The sequence below is a fragment of the Trichoplax adhaerens genome, genomic scaffold, assembly GCF_000150275.1.
Source record: "Trichoplax adhaerens TRIADscaffold_35 genomic scaffold, whole genome shotgun sequence".
Classification (NCBI taxonomy): domain Eukaryota; kingdom Metazoa; phylum Placozoa; class Uniplacotomia; order Trichoplacea; family Trichoplacidae; genus Trichoplax; species Trichoplax adhaerens.
In genome coordinates, this window is record NW_002060975.1 from 165,081 (window position 1) to 185,512 (window position 20,432).

The 20,432-nt window shown below is 32.4% G+C and overlaps 2 protein-coding genes across 2 annotated transcripts; one reads left to right on the top strand and one right to left on the bottom strand.

Annotated features, from left to right (window-relative positions):
* Positions 1–583: 583 nt before the first annotated feature.
* On the top strand, positions 584–6,209 carry TRIADDRAFT_33578 (uncharacterized protein; the record flags this gene model as incomplete). The annotated part of the gene is made up of 25 exons (XM_002118008.1): positions 584–640; positions 751–782; positions 906–984; positions 1,264–1,355; positions 1,506–1,568; positions 1,687–1,763; positions 1,829–1,901; positions 1,985–2,040; positions 2,147–2,199; positions 2,326–2,377; positions 2,468–2,540; positions 2,632–2,701; positions 2,790–2,906; positions 3,102–3,236; positions 3,398–3,480; positions 3,557–3,603; positions 3,669–3,754; positions 3,869–4,044; positions 4,130–4,271; positions 4,356–4,416; positions 4,493–4,557; positions 4,843–5,024; positions 5,103–5,313; positions 5,508–5,738; positions 5,820–6,209. Coding segments are annotated over 25 exons (2,703 nt in total), but the record flags the coding sequence as incomplete, so codon positions are not given.
* Positions 6,210–8,560: 2,351 nt separating this feature from the next.
* Positions 8,561–16,835, bottom strand: TRIADDRAFT_62089 (uncharacterized protein; the record flags this gene model as incomplete). The annotated part of the gene is made up of 14 exons (XM_002118029.1): positions 8,561–9,090; positions 9,263–9,544; positions 9,740–10,081; positions 10,296–10,583; positions 10,706–10,972; positions 11,164–11,436; positions 11,617–11,964; positions 12,515–12,796; positions 13,621–13,905; positions 14,083–14,421; positions 14,987–15,268; positions 15,590–15,931; positions 16,050–16,325; positions 16,532–16,835. The coding sequence occupies 14 exons, from the start codon at positions 16,833–16,835 to the stop codon at positions 8,561–8,563; spliced, it is 4,440 nt and encodes a 1,479-aa protein (XP_002118065.1).
* Between the last annotated feature and the right edge of the window lie 3,597 nt (positions 16,836–20,432).

Here is a 20,432-nt window from a genome sequence, read left to right on the forward strand (position 1 = left end):
AGAAAAGGAATCAAATTGATACATTCCAGCTTTGATTGAAAGATAGGCGGCAATAATGATAAATTGTTAATAGGATGTTATATGGAATATAAAACGCATAAATCGAACTCCTTTAGTAGAGACTCCATATACGGGATAGATGATAGATTGAATGGACTAGGCTTGGTTTTCACTGTCGTTAAATTCATTCGATAACAGTGTTACATTAATCGATAAAAGAATGAAATGATAATACGATTACTGTTATCTGTTGTATGATATAAGAACGGATTCTATATCTTTCTTGTAGGTAATAGAATTCAGATATGCGTTGTCGCCTACTGGTTTGCTTTACGCTCTGGCTAGTTCTTTATGTTCATCACTGCCAAGGTACAAATATTGAACGTGTTATACCGTAGAATAAAAATTGCTGATAAACGAATGACTTGTTCGCGTCTTGGTTGCGATTGATACAGTCCATAATTCATCAAATACATTATTTCTTCATACCTAAGTTCTGTAGCAAAAAATTTACTGCTAATTCTACTATAACGTTGAAAATTCATAACTAATAGCACAACGTACTCTTCTATCTTGAATAGGACTCTCTATTATGTCCGTAGACTTGGGTAGTGAATGGATCAAGGTTGCCATAGTCAAGGTAATAATTCTTACTATGTGATAACATTCTTTCCCCCTTCAATTTGTCATTTAATTGATCTCGATGCAAATATATAAAAGTAAACTTACTAAAATTACTTTTTTGGGTAGCCTGGTGTTCCTATGGAAATCGCTCTGAATGCGTAAGTCGAGATAGTGGCTCAATGTTTATGACCTTGCCAATCCTAGCTAGAATCTGAATAGAATTATAAAAATATCACGACCCTATCTTAATGATGGATTTGCATACGATTGTTAACATTCAGAGAGTCCAAACGAAAGTCACCAGCGGCAGTTTCCATCAAAGATGGCGAACGTTTATTTGGAGACTCAGCACTTGCTGTAGTAAGCATCTTTCCACATAGTATACAACATTTATGAAGATACACTACATACTATACATTGCAATATAGTCTCGTATGTACGTGTGCATCGTATTCATTATAACTGCAGGCGTATAAAAACGATAACTATTATGATGTCGATATAGAGTATACTGTAAATATGAGTACATAGCTATGACTTATAATCATAAGTTGATAGCACTTGCTCAAACTTTGTATCGGTTCATTAATTAATTGTGGTCTTTGAGCTCTAAAAAAATATTGGTATTTCATATTACAGAGCGTTAAATCTCCTAAAAATGCTTACATATATGTTCTTGACATACTTGGTAAAAAGTTTGATAACCCATTGGTGGAATTATACAAGAAGAGGTTTTAATAATATTACAGTACCCTTATTTAATAGTACAGTTGAATTACGATAGTAGAATGTAATACAACTCCATGCACTTGCTATTTAAAGAACGAGCTGCAAATATCATTTTGATTATTACTCATACTTTCATTAATTAATTATGGTAGATTTCCTTTTTATGAACTAGAAAAAGACGAAAAGACGGGTGCAGTTCGATTTCGACATGACAGGTGCTTAACTGTGTACTCGCTACAATGATAGACAATTACAGCTCATACTATCCTACAATATAATTTACATAGCAGCCTTGGTGACCTAATTAATTGCTTATATATTGTAAAAATTTAGTGAAACTACCTACACACCTGAAGAAATTATCGGAATGATACTACAACATGCTCGTCAAATTGCAGCAGATTTCACTGGTCAGTAGATGCTAAGATGCTAAAAGTTACATAGGAATACTTATCGTCATTGTGATATTGCTTAGGTCAACCAATTGATAATGCTGTAATCACTGTCCCTCCTTATTTCAATCAAGCAGAAAGAAATGCGTTATACGTGTAAGCATAGATGTGTATGCTATGTACTTGTAGAGTTGATATGTTACCCAAATTTATCTTATTATTATTTTTGTTTACTTTAGAGCTGCAAATATTTCCGGCTTAAATATTCTCCAACTTATGAACGACAACGCTGCAGGTTTTATAATACATTATCTTTTATTCATCGTTTATCACAATCGATTATGTTTCGTAATCATTACCGTAATACTATATAACTCCATCAAAAAAAAAATTATAACTAGTTGGCCTCAATTTTGGCATGTTCAGAAGATCATCATTTGGTAGCAAGGAGAAAGTATGCGTCTTATTATGTACAGTATTGTATAAATATATTATCAACTACCCGCTGCAATAGCAACAGTATCATACTATATTATATGTTGAGTCAAATGTCTGATGTAACAATGTAACTGTTTTGCAGATTTTTCTCTTCTACGACATGGGCTCTAGTAGTACTTCTGCTACCGTTGCAAGTATGTAGTGAATGTATTTCGGTTTTATCACCGCAGTTACTGTAAAAATATACTAAACTACGAACTACTTTACGGTATCGACAACACTAGGCTACAAAACTGTCGGAAGGAAAGAAACTGGACTTTCTGAAACATTACCTCAATTACACATTATGGGTGTTGGGTAAGTAAATAAAATATTAAGTGATATTGCAGATTCTGTAATCATGTTAACATGGGTTTTACATTGGTAATCTCTGATTAAAATGGAATAGATTTGACCGTACACTCGGAGGGAAAGAAATGGATTTACGTTTAAGAGATTATTTACTGAAAGAATTTAAGGTAAAACATCGGATTGATTAATTATGCTCTCCTAACGATGTATACCGCTGACTTAATTTTTTTGTCGGTAACTAAATTCATTCTGCAGAAACAAGGTAAAACAAAGGACGATATTACTAAATCGCCTCGAGCTATGGCAAAACTATTGAAAGAAGCTCATAGAGTGAAAAAAGTTTTAAGTGCTAATGCTGATCACTTTGCACGGGTCTGTACTATAACAAAGAAGTTTAAAATTTTAAGTTAAGAATAGTGCTTCATTTGATGCAGTATTTATTAAAAAATGTAATACATTGTATTGCTAAAATTCGTAACCATTCTATTTGTAGAAACAGAAGTTAGTGCTGCTGTACCAATACGTACATTGATTGCATTAAAAATTTGTGTAAAACATTTTGTATAGATCGAAAATTTGTACAATGGCATTGATTTTCGAACGAAAGTTACACGAGAAGAATTTGAGAAACTATGTAGCGACTTATTTAAAAAAGTTTCTACACCTATAAGAAATGCATTAAGGGCTGCCAATGTTGTTCTGGTAAGTATCTCTGGTTCTCTAAATGATTCCTGTTATTAGATTTTCCGAGGGGAAAGTAGATGTTGAATCATCATCGGCCGTAAAGGCTGCATACTGCAGCTAATACTATGTCTTAAAATGCACAGATAGAATTTATTAAGTAATTTTTATGAATTCTGTAGGATGAAATTGAACAAGTCATTCTAATTGGTGGTTCAACAAGAGTCCCTAAAGTTCAATCAGAGTTACTTAAAGCTATTAAAAGGTCTATAGATTTATTTCGATGCTATCTTTGCGTTGATTATGAGAATGACATCGAGCACCCTCTTTATCTACTCTAGGGATGAACTGGGAAAAAGTCTAAATACAGATGAAGCAGCAGCTATGGGTAACGTAATTTACATGAGGCTATAAAAGGTTAAGATTTCATTTAATATTAGCATTAAATCTTAGGTTCCGTTTACCAAGCTGCCTCCTTAGGAAAAGGATTTCGAGTTAAAAAATTCTTAATTAAAGATAGCAACCCATACGCTATACAGGTACGACTCCTAAATATTATTTTTCAATGGTCGCAACAAAGATATCGATACCTATCATTTATTTATTTATCATTTTTTCGTAATATGTTCAATGACATAACTCTTAAATTGCAGATTAGCTATGATCGCAAAAGTGAAACATCGTCAGAGGCGAAAAAGCGTATTCAGTTATTTCCACGCGGCAATCCAATACCTCAGAGAAAAGTTGTGACAATTAATAAATTGACTAGAGACTTCCATATTGATGTTGATTACGTTATTCCTGAGAATACTAAGGACAATGTTGTTCGGTAATTGTAGTATCTATGTAAACGACCACTTGTTGAAATTAAATGTCTTAAAATATAGTAATCGAAATTTCGATGTAAATTGTAGAATGCACGGTAATCGAGAACTCTTGCGTTACCAATTGTCTGGAGTAACTGATATATTTTCCAAGTATGTCGATAAAGCTGAAAGCAAGGGCATAAAAGTACATTTTCGACTTGATGACCATGGCCTTTTCCATCTAGACTCTGTCAGTTTGATTCTTTTACCTGAGATATTACCTTAATTAGCTGTGCTATTATTTTAAATATTATCTACCATTCACGGCAATTAGGCCGAAGCAATTTTTGAAACTAAGTCCTCCCTGGATGGTGCAGAAGAATCTACGTTTTCTAGTAAGTGTATCCGTATACATCAAAGATTGGACTAGTTTAATAAGCTGGCTGATCTTATAATTCCCATTTTATTTAGAAATTGGAAGTAATATTTTGAACTTCTTTTCTGGTTCTAAAGATGATAATGGCGATCCTGAAGTAGTCAAAGTAAATGAATTTTTTAAGTAACAAAGAGGAATGTAAAGGTTATCGAGAGTTAAGCGTACCATTTTCAAATACTAGGACTCAGCAGATAACAATAAGGATAGCGAAAAGGATGAAAATGAAAATTCTAATAAAAAGACTGATGATAAAGAAGAAAGCAAAGGTTAGTTTAGCGGGTAAATTCATTTGTCATGAACTTTTGGATGGACTTTTTTCTTTGCATAAGATAGATATTCTTAACTGATACACTCAATAATTATAGAAAATAAATCAAAGGAAAAGACTGAAACCCAAAATACCACAGCAAATGCTACGACTACTGATACCAATAATACTACCAACGGCACAGCTACTAAAGATGCATCTCCCAAATTGGTAGTAATTAAAGAGCCGATAACAATCACCGTTGAACACTTAGATATGGAATTACCACCCAAAGAAGCCATCAAAGCATCAATCGACAAGTATGAAATAATTCTATCATGTAACATTATCTTGCATGAAATGTAAGTAAAGCTATCTTTTTTCGATCATCGAAATAGATTGGAGGAACTAACAAGACGTGATGTTGAAAAGAAAGCTAGAGAAATAGCCATGAACTCGTTAGAGTCATATATTGTAGATACACAAGATAAACTATATTCTGAAGCCTTTGAAGCAGTTTCTACTGAAGATGAAAGGAGCAAGCTAAGGGAGACCTTATCAGAATCATCAGAATGGTTATACGAAGACGGCTTTAATGCAGATACCAAGGTAAATTTTTAATATTGCGGAGCCGGTCATAAATCTTTACAAAATTTAATTACCAATATGATTGTATGATTTTCTTTCTATTTATGTCAGTACCAATAAGCCAAGTTAGAAATTAATAATATATATAAGCGATGCTACACTAACTTTGTTAGAATTAGACTAATTTCGAATTGTATGCAATGAAATGTTTGTAGACTTATAAACAACGTTTGGAAAGTCTTAAGGAACAAGCTAAGGATATATTCTTTCGAGTTAAAGAGCGTAAACTAAGACCAAAAGCATTGAAAGCATTAAAATCGGAATTAAATCATACTGTACACTTTATAAATCTTATGAAAAATTTAACTAGTTATAATAGTACCGCTGATGCACCATTTACTGAAAGTGAATTCAAAGAGTACTCTGAATTATACAATGAAACAAAGGTGACTTGTATACTTTATTCAAAATTTTTATTGGTTTTTAATTGACTACAAAAATGTAATGGTGTTATTCCATATATGTAGAATTGGATGAAAACTGTAGCTGAAAAAGAAGATAAACTAGTGCCAACGGAGAATCCGACCATTCTTTCCAATGATATTAATAACAAAGCATCAAAACTTCGTCGTGAGACTTCTTACTTGGTAGAGAAGCTTCAAAGATATACTGAAAGGATAGAAGCTAAGAAAAAAGCGGAAAAAGAAGCGAAAGAGGCCGCAAAGAAAGCCGCCAAGGAAGCAGCCAAGAAAGCTGAAAACGATAAAAAAACCACTACAGAAGGAAAAGACCAAGACAAACCGGATGATACTGCTGAATCGCAATCTGATAATGAAAATAGTAAGGTAAACTCTAAGGAAGAGAAAAAAGGTGACGATAAGCAAGAAAATGCTGATGAAAAACATTCTGAATTATAAATAACTGAAATTGAACTTTAGTACGGTCACTAAGATATACTTACTGTTTACGGCAGAAAGTTATTTCAATTGTCTGTCGTACGTATTACGTGATTGTATAGTCTTCTTGACTAATGTGCTTGTTGCTGTAGTTCAAGTAAATAGTTACGTAAGTACATAGAGTTTTTATATTTCATTGCCCCTAAAAGCATAGGCACCGAATATTACGCGGTGTCTGTGAAACTGTTAGACTCTAGATTGTCATTGTAATGCATTTTACTATTGATTTAGCTTAAGTAGATTTAGAAATTCAACTACGATGTGTTTAAAACCAATTTTTATGTCAGTACTTAAATTTTATAGCAGCTAGATAATTATATCTTGATTAGCATCGTATATATCATAATCCATATTTAAATTAAATATTCCGGACATATTTGATCTAATATTAGGGAAAATCTTTTTATAGCCTTACGATGGCGGTACAGTATTACGACTCTGGATAGATATTTATATGTCGTCGCATTACCGATTGCCAACAATTTGATACAGTATTAGTCATCAAATTGTCATGAAATTGTATCATTATTGGATATTGTATATCAATAAACTATGAGACGAAGATAGCTCATGAATAAACAACTTCACGTTGATTGATAAATCTTTAAGGGTACATTGATGATACCTACTATCGTAGGGTTAGCTTTGTGTTTGCGAGAACTATCTCAGGAAATTATTAAAATGCGCTACTACGTATTCGTATTGGCAAAGCCTAACTTAATATATGTTACTCCATCTAAAAAAATATTAGGGTACATTTTGTCACGATGGGTGCTAAAATGATTTATATGCTCGCGTATGCCACATAAAAAATGTTATTTGAATGGCTGAAATTCCTACAGCTATTCTAAAACACAGAATTAATAACTATATATAATTATATAATGGTAATTATAACAAAACTTGCAATGCTACACAGTAGTTACAACAGTTGTTACGATCTAGCTAAAATCTACCATCGCTATCTTGCATACTATTTACGCCGATATCTTCAATTACCCTTTCAAGTAGTGAACTGTATGCTACTGTTTTCTAATTAGCAGCAAAAGAATAAAAGTATTATGTTACCTCCAGCAATAACAGGAGTTAGGGCGTTGATTAGACTGTACTTTTACCTCTAATCATTTTTTCGTTTTTAGAGCTCAAGTACAATTGATCTTATCAGTCAATTTGTACAACCAACGAGATAACCGACTGTAACGAGTCACCTTAATATTTAGGAAGTAAATAGGTAAGGATAGTCTTGTTCTATTCTGTGGTTTGGTAAAGAGAGTGCAGCAATTTCGTGCTTTATTGTTAGCGATTTCTGTACTATATTCTTGGCGTAGCACTTTCATTAGATATCACCAGCTTACTTCATAATTATTGTTACTGTATAGCCATGGTCTTATTCTAAATACTGCAATACTCTTCAGTTAAAGGATAAAGAAAATCATTCTGATCTACTTTGCAGTACTACAGAAATAACGACTTATACTAATTACATGCTACTAATACACCCTGGCGCGTTGCTGACGATGATAACAGATTTGGGATTTTCTATCCTGACCATAATATTATTTCAGATTGATAAATATTTGAGAGTGCTATTGGTGACACCAACTATCATAAGGTTAATTTTTTATTTGCAGGAATTATCCCAGGAAGCTACTAAGATCCTCTATTACTTATTCATATTGGCAAAGCCAAACTCAATATACCCGCAGTTTACTCCATTCACGAAAATACTTAGATAAATTTTGCCGCGATAGGTGCTGAACTGCTTTATATATGATAAAAATTTTTTATTTGAATGGCTGAAATTCCTGCAGCTATTCAAAAACACAGAATCAATAACTGTATATAGTAATAATAACAAAATTTACAATGTTATAGTTATAACAGAAGTAGTAATCAATCTAAAGTCTACCATGCTAACCTGCAAATCATTATATTTTCAATCACACTTTCAAGTCATATACTGTACACCACTATTTTCTTATTAGCAGTAAAAGGATGGAAATTAGGTAATCTAGAGCACAGTTAATTTACAGATACATGCAATACTTGAAGAACAGACAATTGGTACCATTATTTCAATTTCTATAGCTATTTACGGTATCGAATAAGAACAAAGTTAGCAGATATTTTTCCATTCCATCAGTTTGTTACCCTGTATTTTAGAAGATATAGGCTACACTGTTATATAAAATGGACAAAAAAATTGCGGGCAAGTTCATGCTTTCGCTCTAACCTTAATTTACATTTTATAGAATTCAGTTACGCATAAGCACGGCTCTGCTACTACAGTATAGTATCGCTTGATTCCAATATTACAACATCATCTCCAACTCGGCACAATTAGCTCCAACTTCAGCTTGAAAGCTGGCAGTGATAGCCGATTTAACTTCACTTTCCTTGTTATTAACTGTCACTTGAACTTGCGAATCTTGAGCTACAGTTTCCACTTGATCATTACCGATTTGATTAACTTTAGCAACTTGTGAATCATTTACAGTGATTTCTGTTTCGTTTTCAACTTGTGGTGCATCCACTGTAGTCGCTGCACCGTTACTATTACTATTACTACTTCCTGCTTCTACCTCATTGATACGAGATGATTGTTGCTGTGTAGAATTATCATAATTAGGATTGGAATGAGCATTGATCGAATTTGATTCTCGTCGCTTGACTAATTCTTGTCGACATTTTAAATTCTTTGCCTCCGATTGCTGCACAGAATATTTTGCTAGTTTTTTAGCATTACCATTTCGCTTAATTAAAAGAATAATGATCAAAACAAACAGGAGCACAAGAACACCACCAATAACTCCACCAATAATTGCTAATAATAATGTGTCATCTATTGATTGCAATAACAGAGAATATTATTTAAAATAGAAATTATCCTTCTGAAGAAGTTTAAATATTTAACCATATATCTAATTTTACAGGTAATATATCGTACATGATTGACGTTAGATTATGGATTAGCATTTAGTTACACTTAAGAGGATGTGAAAACTCGAACTTACTAGTTAACGTTGTAACGATGAGAGTACTACTCGGTTGGCTGTAGCCTAATGAATTTCTGGCTATCACATAAATTTGATAGGTGGTGCGATGCTGTAAATTGCTGAGGATATAGTTTGTGCTTGTAGTATTCCCAGCTAATAGATAATCTCCTTGGTTTTCAACTCGATAATAAATCATAAATAGTTGGGATAAAAAGCCGTTAGCACCAGCTTGCCAAGATAAGGCAATCGCTGATGTGGTAATATTGGTAGTGAATAATAAGTGTGGAGGCTGAGGAATGGCTAAATGTATACGAAGAGAGAGAGAATAAGAATATTGATTAAGCAATCGAATATATAGCTTTCAATTCTATTTCATACCGCTAGTATTATCAAAGTTTATATAAGATGATGCAGTATCCAAGGTATAAGATTATATTTTTTGAGAAGACTATAACTAGTTAAGACAGGAAAATTGTCACACTCATAGGTACGTACTTTTAGTATTTACAACAAGCGCAATTTGATAAGAAAATCTGCCAAAGCCATTGGATATTTGACAAGTATAAGTGCCAGCATTCGCTGCAACAACATTTGTTATATTTAAAGTGCTTGTTAAGACAGAGTTAGCGACTTCGTTTAGGATCTGTATATTATTTACGAGACTTTGTGGAACACTACTATTAATGGAAGATTGTCCTTGCAGATATAGTCCATTTAATTTCCATGCAATGACAGGCAAAGGATAACCACTTGCTGAACATGTTAGAACCGTATTCTCTTTCGTAAATGATTGTGCCGAAGTAGATGTGCTACTGTTAACGAGGACATGTGGCGATTCTAGACGAAAACGATTAAATATAGGGCAATTAAATAATTGATTCTAGTATTACACAAATGTTTATATTAATATCGCAGCAATACCAGAAGTAGTTAGCTATTATCGTTCATTTAGTTGCCATTGGCTGATCAGTTTGATAGGAATAGCATGATAAATAATTATAATATTCCGTGCGCTGAGTTATAACTAAAAGATAATGAAGAATTCTCTTACCTGTGATTCGAACTGTAACATTTCTGCTTGCAATTCCGATATCATTATTAGCTCTACAAGAATATACTCCATCATAACTAACCGAGGCATTGGAAATGAATAGCGTTGCGTTAGGAAACTGGATTGCATTAGGAGGCATTTCAGCACCTTGTGGAGTAATTCTTATCCAATTATAAGTCAAATTAGAAGGATTGCCCATAGCAATACAAGGTAAAGTAATGTCTTGACTTCGATTGGCAACAACCAGAGTTGGCCCATTTCCTAATACTCCAGTAAAAATTGGTGGATCTAATGGTTGAAATATAGTAAATACACTTTAATATAGTCTAATATAAGAATGAAAGATCCAGTAATTATAGGCGGATTGAACTGAATTAATCTTATGAATACCGAAAATTAGAAATACTCACATAAAACTATTAGTTGTGTTGTACTTGATATACTTCCAACAATATTGCTAGCTTGACAAGTCAATATTTTCCCGTTCTCTGAAGGTAGCGGCTGCAACATCAAGGAAGAGCTTGAGATACCATGACTATTTAAGATAGGACCATTGTTGCCTTGCGATGATATAATTACATTGGGTAATGGAAAAGCAATTGCAGTGCATGATAAATTAAAATTTTGATTTGCTATTGCCTTTATAGTCTTCGGAAATGCTGCAATCCTTGGATATGCTGCAAACAGAATATTATTTAATATTTGAATATTTGATAATAACTGTTAATTATTATTCATGATGCATTTCCACTTAACAAATAGTGCCTACGAGCTTTTTTTATTAGCAATTTACTCTCCTTCATGGACAAGCAGTTGCCAATTTGTTAAAATTTAAAACCTATCCGTATTTTTAATTATTAAAACTCACTTTGAACTACCAGTGCAAACGAATCTTTAATAGTATTAAACGGATTCTTGGCTTGACAGATATATTCCCTCGATTTTGAGCTATATTTGATATTCGACAACTGTAATTGGGCTGTCTTACTACCTGTCGAAACTACTTGATTGTTGATAATCCAAGTCGCATTAGCTGGAGGATTGCCACGATCTCGAATAGTGCAGTTAATATTACTAGTAGTATTTTCTCGAACTGTTAAGACTGAATTAGGCAGTGATAGGTATATTCCACTGGGAGGATCTACAATGGTTTGCAAAATATTACTTACGCGATATTTTAAAGTCTATATTAAGAAATATTTGCTGCTATTTAACATAAATGAAGTTTTTTATCTGTCAATTTTTCTTCGCAAAAGAAAAACTCTATCAAATTAATTATTGCTATTTATCTAATCTTGAGATGATGATCAAGCTTACTTACATAAAATGTTCAAAGTTGTTGTTCCTTGAACACTACCTAATAAATTACTAGCTGCACATGTATAAATCGCTCCATTATCGGCTGATGTTGGAACGATATTAGTCGTAGCTAGGCCACGTCCTTGAGCAATAATAATTTGATTAGCATTAGCAGTTATTGTTGCTGAGATCGATACGGTAGCAGGTGGATTAGCAGTAGTATTGCACCATATCCTAACGCCAGTATTTTGAACGACAGTGATCGATTTTTGAATTCCATTAATACGAGGTGCCACTAAATACGCGTAGAAGTTAAGAGGAATCCCATCGTTAGCACTGACATACAGGTAAATGATGGTAAAATTAGAGTCTATTTAATTTAATGGTAAATAGTGAGTTAGATTTGCACTTTTACAATGTTCTATCGGATAACAGAGAAGAATATTAAGACATGTATACTATTAAATGGTTGCTTTTCCAAATCTTCTCAAGTTAAAAGTAAGGTGTGAACTTAGTTATTCGCTATAGATGCACAAACAGCAAAAATTGTTCATATCGCTTAACTAGATATAAATGGTAAGTACTAAACTCCTTCTTCATTGTAATAGATTACTTAAAATGTCATTAGTGGCGATATACGTAACAGATACAAAAACTATCACTTTTATCATCATTGATAGATATCAAAGGAAATAACTATTAGCAATCATAAAGATTTAAATTTACGTTCTAATCGGTGTTACAAACATCTACACATGTAAATAACATTACTAGCTAATTGTCTACAATTAACAAATCGAAAACTAGCACTATTCCAATATCATCATAGCAAAAGTATCTTTAATGGCATAGTAAAGTAATAGTGATAACCAAAACGACTATATCAATTGCTGAAAACTGATCATCTCTAGGAAACCTACCTTGCACGACTAAGGAAAACTGGATTGATAATACACCAATTTCATTGTTAATGATACAAGTATAAGAGTTTCCATTTTCGGAACTAGCAATATCAATTAAATTAAGATGGACAGAACTTGAAGCTTCAGTAATGATATTGCTAGATGAATTGGTCTGCTTCCACGTTACATTGCCAGGTGGATAACCGCGATCTTGAACTGAACATGCTACCAATAAGTTATTACTCTGATTGACTGTGATAATATTTTGTACAGGGTTAAGCTGAATCATTTCAGGTGAATCTAAAACAAGACGATTATTAATGTTAATCATTTGCTTATTTTATTAGTAAATCTGATAGATGAGTTAAAATATTAGTGAAACGCAGTGGTGTTATTAAAGGTATATTTTATATTAAAAGATTAAATTAGGGTAGATAACCTGAATGCAAGAAATATCTTTATTACACAGTAATATCATCTTCAATATTGACTTTTTATTGTGTTACAATTATATGAGTCAGCATGTAAAACAGTAATATTAATATTTAATCTGTGCATAATTTTATTATTCTCTAAATTATGCAGCATTCTCTAAAATATGGCCCTAATATTAATAATATTAAATTTACAATCCTGCTATAGTATTTAAATATTCTATTGCAATTTTATATCGAAGGAATGGAATGATCTCGGAGATATTATGGCTATTATTGTGGTAACTACTTTAGTTTAGCTGATGCCTGACTAAATTCATAAATGTGCTTCAGAAATATTGGAAGATTAGTTACAATTGAAAGATGGAACGAAATTATTAAGCAGGCTAAAGGAAGAAGCCAAGTGCTTTTAGTGATCTCTAGTTTAGCAGGAAGTCCCAACGCAATGTCAACAATATCCAAGATGCTATTTTTAAACTAAACTATAAATACTTTTAAAGGAAGTATTGAGTTATTGAAATACTCCAATCTAGTATTCGCCATACCATAACTTTTATATTAGGTCAGTTTTACATGTCTTTATGATATTATCCTAAATATACGCGTACATATAATACTGCAAAACTAACTGAATCTTTCATAGCTGCGCGGTTGCATGATAAATAAGATGATTGTATCGGATAAACTTACATAAAACAACCAGATTCGCTGCTACCTGAGGACCAGCACCTCTGGAATTGATGGGTTTACAGGTATATCTTCCAGCGTCATACTGGCTAACATTAGCAATGGTTAATACGGAACTGTTTTCCATGCTAACTGAAATTCGTGGATCCGATAAATTAACGGGTATGCCATTAAATCGCCAATCATATTGAATATCAGTAGGAATAGCTCGAGCAAGGCACCAAAATTGGACACCATTTCTATATCGAATGGTTTGATTCTGAGGTGATACCAATATAATAGGTGGACCTATCCAATTTTAACATGTATCATGACAAGATATCATAAATATATTAGGTTAGAAAGGATTATTACGTAAATTGATTAGAATTTTATTATAAATAATTGAATGTTAACCATAGTTAACCGGAAGAAAATAGAGTTAAATGTTATGCTATTTCCATCGGTACCCGTAGCAGTTAATACCTTGAACGTAGAGCTGGAAGGATTTCGAAACTGTCATTAATGACTGACCATTAAACATTACAGTTAATGTATAAGTTCCATTATCCAAGAAATTAGTATTGTTAATGGAAAAATACTGATTGTATTCATATTGACTTGCCGAATTATATTGAACTGCCATTCTGGAATGTGCCATCGATTTAATTTCAATCATTGGAGAAAAAATATACTGGTACAATAATTTTCCTTGAAAATACCAGTATGATTGCATTGGAGCTCCTTGGATAGTTACTGTAACTTGAATATTTTGTGAAAAATTGACTTGAGCGTAACTAGGTGTTATTCTCACCGTGTTGTTGACTAGCAGAAAGATGAGAATTGACATTATAAAATCGATTTCATATTAGTCTTATTTTAATCTCATTCTATCTTGATTTGGGCTAAATATCAAACTTAACAGATAGAATTCTGCTTCTTACAGTTAGAGTAATGATAGAACGTGTCATAGTAGATAATACTTTAAATTACATATATTGCATCGCTTCGTTACTTTATTGTTGATGGAATTAGCCAAAATAAGCAAAAATATCATCCTAACAAATTTAATAGTTTGCATTTTGCTTATAGATAGAGTAACGCTAAGGTGTAGCGTAGCGGATTACGTATATTGCATCGCTTAATTATTTTGTTATTTACTAATTTTTCAAAAATGCAAAATTATCATCGGATCAAGCTTAACAGATTGTATTCTGCTTCTTATAGTTAGAGTAATGCCAAGACGTGTCGTAAGGGATAATACCGTGGATCATGTATATCGCATCGCTTAGTTATATTATTATTGATTAAATTTACAAAATTATACGAAATTATTGCTCTATCTTCATAATGTCTCTATCAAGGCTAAAAGCAATTTCATGAAACTTACCGTTAACGAATAACCAAGCCGACACATTTGGGCTAGCACCAATGGAATTATTAACAACGCAACTATATATTCCAGCATCCGTTAGTAAAACATCTTCGATTTGCAATGTGTTATTATTGGATAAAATGGAAAATCGGTTGCTCCTAAAATCAATTAGGCGGCCTTGATAATGCCAAGTAACTGTGGTTTGTATAGGTATAGCAGAGGCACCACATGAAAATCTTGCAGTTTCTCCATCAAACAGCGCCGTGTTTTGTGGAGCGGCTATGATTTCTGGAGGTCCTATTAGATGAAGGAAAATTCCATTTAAGGTTAATTCAATTCATGAAGCCATAGAAAGTATCATGAAGAGAGGGAGTTTAAGTAGTTATTATTATGTTTTTAAGTAATATATTGATATTGAAGCAGGGCGATTGCCTCCGAAATGGCTATACAAAATAAGAATACGTGTAACAGCTCGAGTTCCGACAGCTTCTTATCGAAATCAGATCATGATTAACTACTGTACATCACAATAAAACCTACTGATCGATTCCTGTTTGGCCTTAATTTGCTGCCACTAAGCTAGGGTAGAGAGACTGCAAAGTAACTTTATTTGATTACCTTGAACTGTTAAATGATAATTTAATAATCGTTGTGTAAAACCGCCTTTAACAAAGAATACTTGAATTGAATAAACACCGGTATCCGATAATAAAACATCCCGAATCGTCATTTCTTCGTGGTAATTTCCTAAGCTTCCTTTCTGCTTAAAATCAATCCTCTCGTTCTTTGATAAAGCTATCCCAGTATTACTGTTACCTTTATATAAATAGGTAAAGAGTGGTCGAGTTTTGAAATACCATGTTGTTGCTACAGGTTCCCCAATAATTGTAGCAGATACTGTTATAGAATCTCCAACCATAATTGCATTGGAAGGTGACTGCAGTTCGACGTATTTCTCAGCTAAATTAAGACATTAAAAAAGCATTCAGTCAGACTTGAAAAGAGGACTAACCCGACCTTTCAGTTCAACAATATCGAAGAAATCGATATCGAAATTGAAATTCATCTATCTCCTTACGCAAAACTCTCAAAAATGCCGTTTTGGAAGTTGCTTGACCAAGGGCATTACTAGCCATGCAAGAATAACTGCCAATATCATCCAATGTTGCTGATAGAATGTAAAGTGTTGATCCTCGTATGACATAATGAGAACTAAGAGGAATTATTAATGTATTATTGAAATACCATTTGTAGTCAGAAATAGGAGGTACAGCGGTTGCTTGACAAGTAAAGGTAGCATTGCTCGTTAGTGTAACATTGCTATCTTTTGGGTTAGCAGTAATTGTCGGCAAATCTAGTAAATAGTAGATGAAATAGTTCATCATTAGGGGAGGATATCAAGACAGTATATCATGTGGCCTTTTCCGGATATAAATCTGGTATTGCAGTTGATTCGGTGATGTTTATTCGATAATTAACACGCATAAATTTTATCTACTAGTTCCAGCCGATGTAATCAAGGTGATTGAAAATAAATTAAAAATAATAAATCGACCTTACCTTCTACGATTACCGATGCAGTTGCTTGAATTGGTGCGGGAGCTCCTTCAAACCAGACACTTGCTATATAAACTCCATTATCGCCAATATTGCTGTTGTTAATATACAATATTTCATAACCTTCATCAAAAATACGCTGTATATCTATGCGCGAATCAGTTGATTGCTGATAGATGGTTTGATTGAAAGGATAAAGATACTGAAATAATAAAGTTTTCCCTCGGTACCAAAATGTCTCCAGAATTTTGCCTTTATAGCCGGCAGTTAATTCGATATCAGCATTGATATTGACATTAACTTGCATTGGAGTTAATGATATACTGTTACCTAGACAAGAGAAATCTTTTTGTTATAACACGACGTATTATATGGCTAAAGATGATAATCGAATGTAATTTAGAATTGGAAGGTCCAGATGTTTGCTAGTTCATAAGAAATAGATGTTACGCAATATAACTGATAAAAATCAACATAGGGAAGGAACGGCGAAATAATTTGTTAGCCTAATGAAAGGATTTGGTCGGAGTGCACAAAATTAATATTTAAATGCATAAGCAAATTATTGCTCTCCCTATTGTAATCTAGGATTAGTTCTATCGGCCCATAAACTTGAAAGTGATCAATTCTAAGGTGGCTAAATTTAAAGTAATCAAATTTCAGATCAATTTAGAAGTCCCAACTTGCTTTCAAATTTCATTCTCAAAATCATTTATATCCGCCGGTAAAGACCCTTCTTAACAATCATCCAATTGATAATGAAGTACTAATTTGGATAGAAAAATTGAAATTTTTTTACTTAATAAATTAATAAGTAGAAAAAATTATTTCTAGACCATGAACTGATATATTTATCGGGAAAAATTCTCTTGAATGATCGATGAATTTGTCATGAAGCATTAATGTAGAAAAAGAAATTAAATTTTTTTGCTCACTGCATTAATAACTAGACAAAATTATTTCTAGACCATGGGCTGTTATACTCATCGGGAAAAACCTTAATGATCATCTAATTCGTTTTGAAGTATTAATATGGATACAAAAACTAAATTTTATGCTCAATATATTGATAACTAGACAAGATTAATTCTAAAGCATGGACTGTTATACTCATCGGGAAAAATCTTTCTTATTGATCATCTAATTCGTTATGAAGCATTAATGTGGATAGAAAAATTGAATTATTTTACTTGATTAACTAATTTCTAGGCCATGGAGTTTTATACTCGTAAGTAAAAATCCTTCTTAAATGGTTATCTAATTCTTAGTGAAGCATTAATACGGATAAACACATTGAATTTTTACTTGATCAGTACATTAATAACTAGATAAGATTAATTTCGAAACCATGAGCATAGAAATTACTACCATCACTATTTACAACTAGTAGTGGAGACGGCATAAAAAGGTGTAAGGAATCAGAAGCTGCTCTCTTCTATACGATGATACTTTTATCCTCAAAAATTAGTAGAAGTAAATAAAATCATATCCTCTTAGTTTAAAGTAGAAGCATATATTGTAGTAGTCAGGATTTATGTAATCCATCATTTCATAAAATATTGATCTTATATGAAATTGCATCGATTGTTTACAATCTATAGATCTATGCAGTGATATTACATCATTTTGTTACTCCATTTCAAGACTAAGACTTAACGATTCCCATTTTACTTTCTATTATCTGTGTGACTAGAGGCTAGTTTTTCGATTAAATGATTGTAGAGATTTTAGTACCGATTTTCTATATTTTTGATTAGACCATTTTCTCCATGATACTTTGATTACGACCCAATATTTAAAGCCTAAATACGAGAATATGCCTTGGTTGTAATAATACTTTAGTCAGCTTTAGTAAATTGCAGGCTGGTTATTTCGCAATTCTCGAATTACAATCACTTTTAGGTCATAATCCTAACTTTATCATAACTACAGATTCGACTAATATTGGTGCTTATTAGAATTATTTTGCTACCAAAACATTATCTTGATTGCGTGACCGAAATGATTACCCAATTTTTCAAATGCAGTATATTAATCTTGAGTTATAATCAATAAGTTTTTTTCTACTCGATATTTTGCAATGATCCTACTCCATGTGAGAGTTGAAATTCTTCAAATTCTAGCATCATAATCGTTTTCATTTATAAGGTAATATATCAGCTATTCCTGCGATTAAAATTGTATTCATGCCACTGAGGAGATACGTTCAAGGTTAACGTTACTAAGAGTAAAATATGATTAAATACTATCATCTCTTATGATTCCTTTCAAATTAAAACCTTTAATATTCATATATCACTATCATCAGAGTATGATACATCAACATTATTATTCTCCTTATTTGCTTTCGATCAAATCCATTTCTTCACGATTTGAAGTACTTATTTTCAATATAATGTTTTTAACCCACAATTATCGTCAGACGATAGCAACAATTGTAGTAGACTACAGTTCGGTTGGTAGGCAAAATCGATTAATACCGAAGATATTTACTAGTGAACCTTCTGCAATTTTGGTATACACAGTTTAACAACATTAAGCTTAATTTGAATAGGCTAGTCAATAGGATTATAAGTACAACTATTTTTTCTTAAGTTATTAATCAGCTCACCATTAATAGTTGCAGTAGAAAATATCTGGCAAATTAATAAGATCGAAATTAGATTACCAGAAAGAATCAGCTTGGCCATATCCACACTTTGACTAGTATGAATTATGCTTTCAATTGCGACAACAGATAACTAATCGAAGCAAAGTCTTTTCATGTGTGACAATGATGAAAATAAAAAAAAATTAATCCATTCCTATTGGGTAGACATGCTTTTTGTATCACCTCTCCTCAATAGAACATTGGAGCAATGTTGGATTAATTTAGAGATATGCTTTGTTACTAATTGGATTTATCGTTTGTTATTAATATTATTAATTTGAAAATAGGGTGAGTATATTCGTGATCGGATTAATAATAGTGATTATTTGTTATGGCTATGAATGATGACAACTGAGTAGAGTTGCCAGAGTTTCAAAATATGGTTATTATAATCATCAAGGTAAATAGAATGGGAGGAAAGCCAATAGGAGAATATCACCTGATAATTAGACGATTAGAATAAGACGATGAAACCAATAGTATTTCATTACGTGGGTGGGATTTGTTAATTTAAAATAGAAATACAAACTGCAACCATTGATATAACTTTCTTAATGGTTTTTGATAATTCCACTTTTTCTTTTGTTCACTTACGAGTAGATATCATCATGCAAGGCCAATACACTGCAAGTTCTTGCTAGCAATAAGATTATCATGGTACTACCAATCTAGGGATGGGCTTTATTATAGCTATTTTTTGATGTTAGCTTATCTACATGAAGGTGTGGCGATACAATGGATAAAAAATATTGTACATCATCGGAGAGATAAGAAGAATTTTTTTCTCAGATAAAAATAACAGGATATGAAAGTAGACTTTGACAATTCTCATCGAGATATCATTATGACTAATCTTGTAAAATTAGTTATACGGTACTATGAAATTAATTTTATCTACGTATAGCAATAGAATAGAAAAATAGCCTTACTATGCTCTCATCAAGAAGTCATTGTTGATCTACAGAATCACTATCAAGAAGCCATTATTGATCTAAAGAACTTGTCTACAGAGTAAAGGAACTCTAATTTTTTTCATGAAATGTTGCTAATAATCAACACTGGACTAGGTATGATCATGTTAAATTCGTTTCTAGCATTATTAGTGTATGAATCCATATGCCAATTGAAGAAATAGGTGCTAGGGAATTTATTCATTTACCATGATTTTAGATTAATCATGATGACATGAAGATGTAATATGGTAGTTTCATTTTTGACCTCTTTCACTGATAAGTGATAAGTATACGTAGTAAA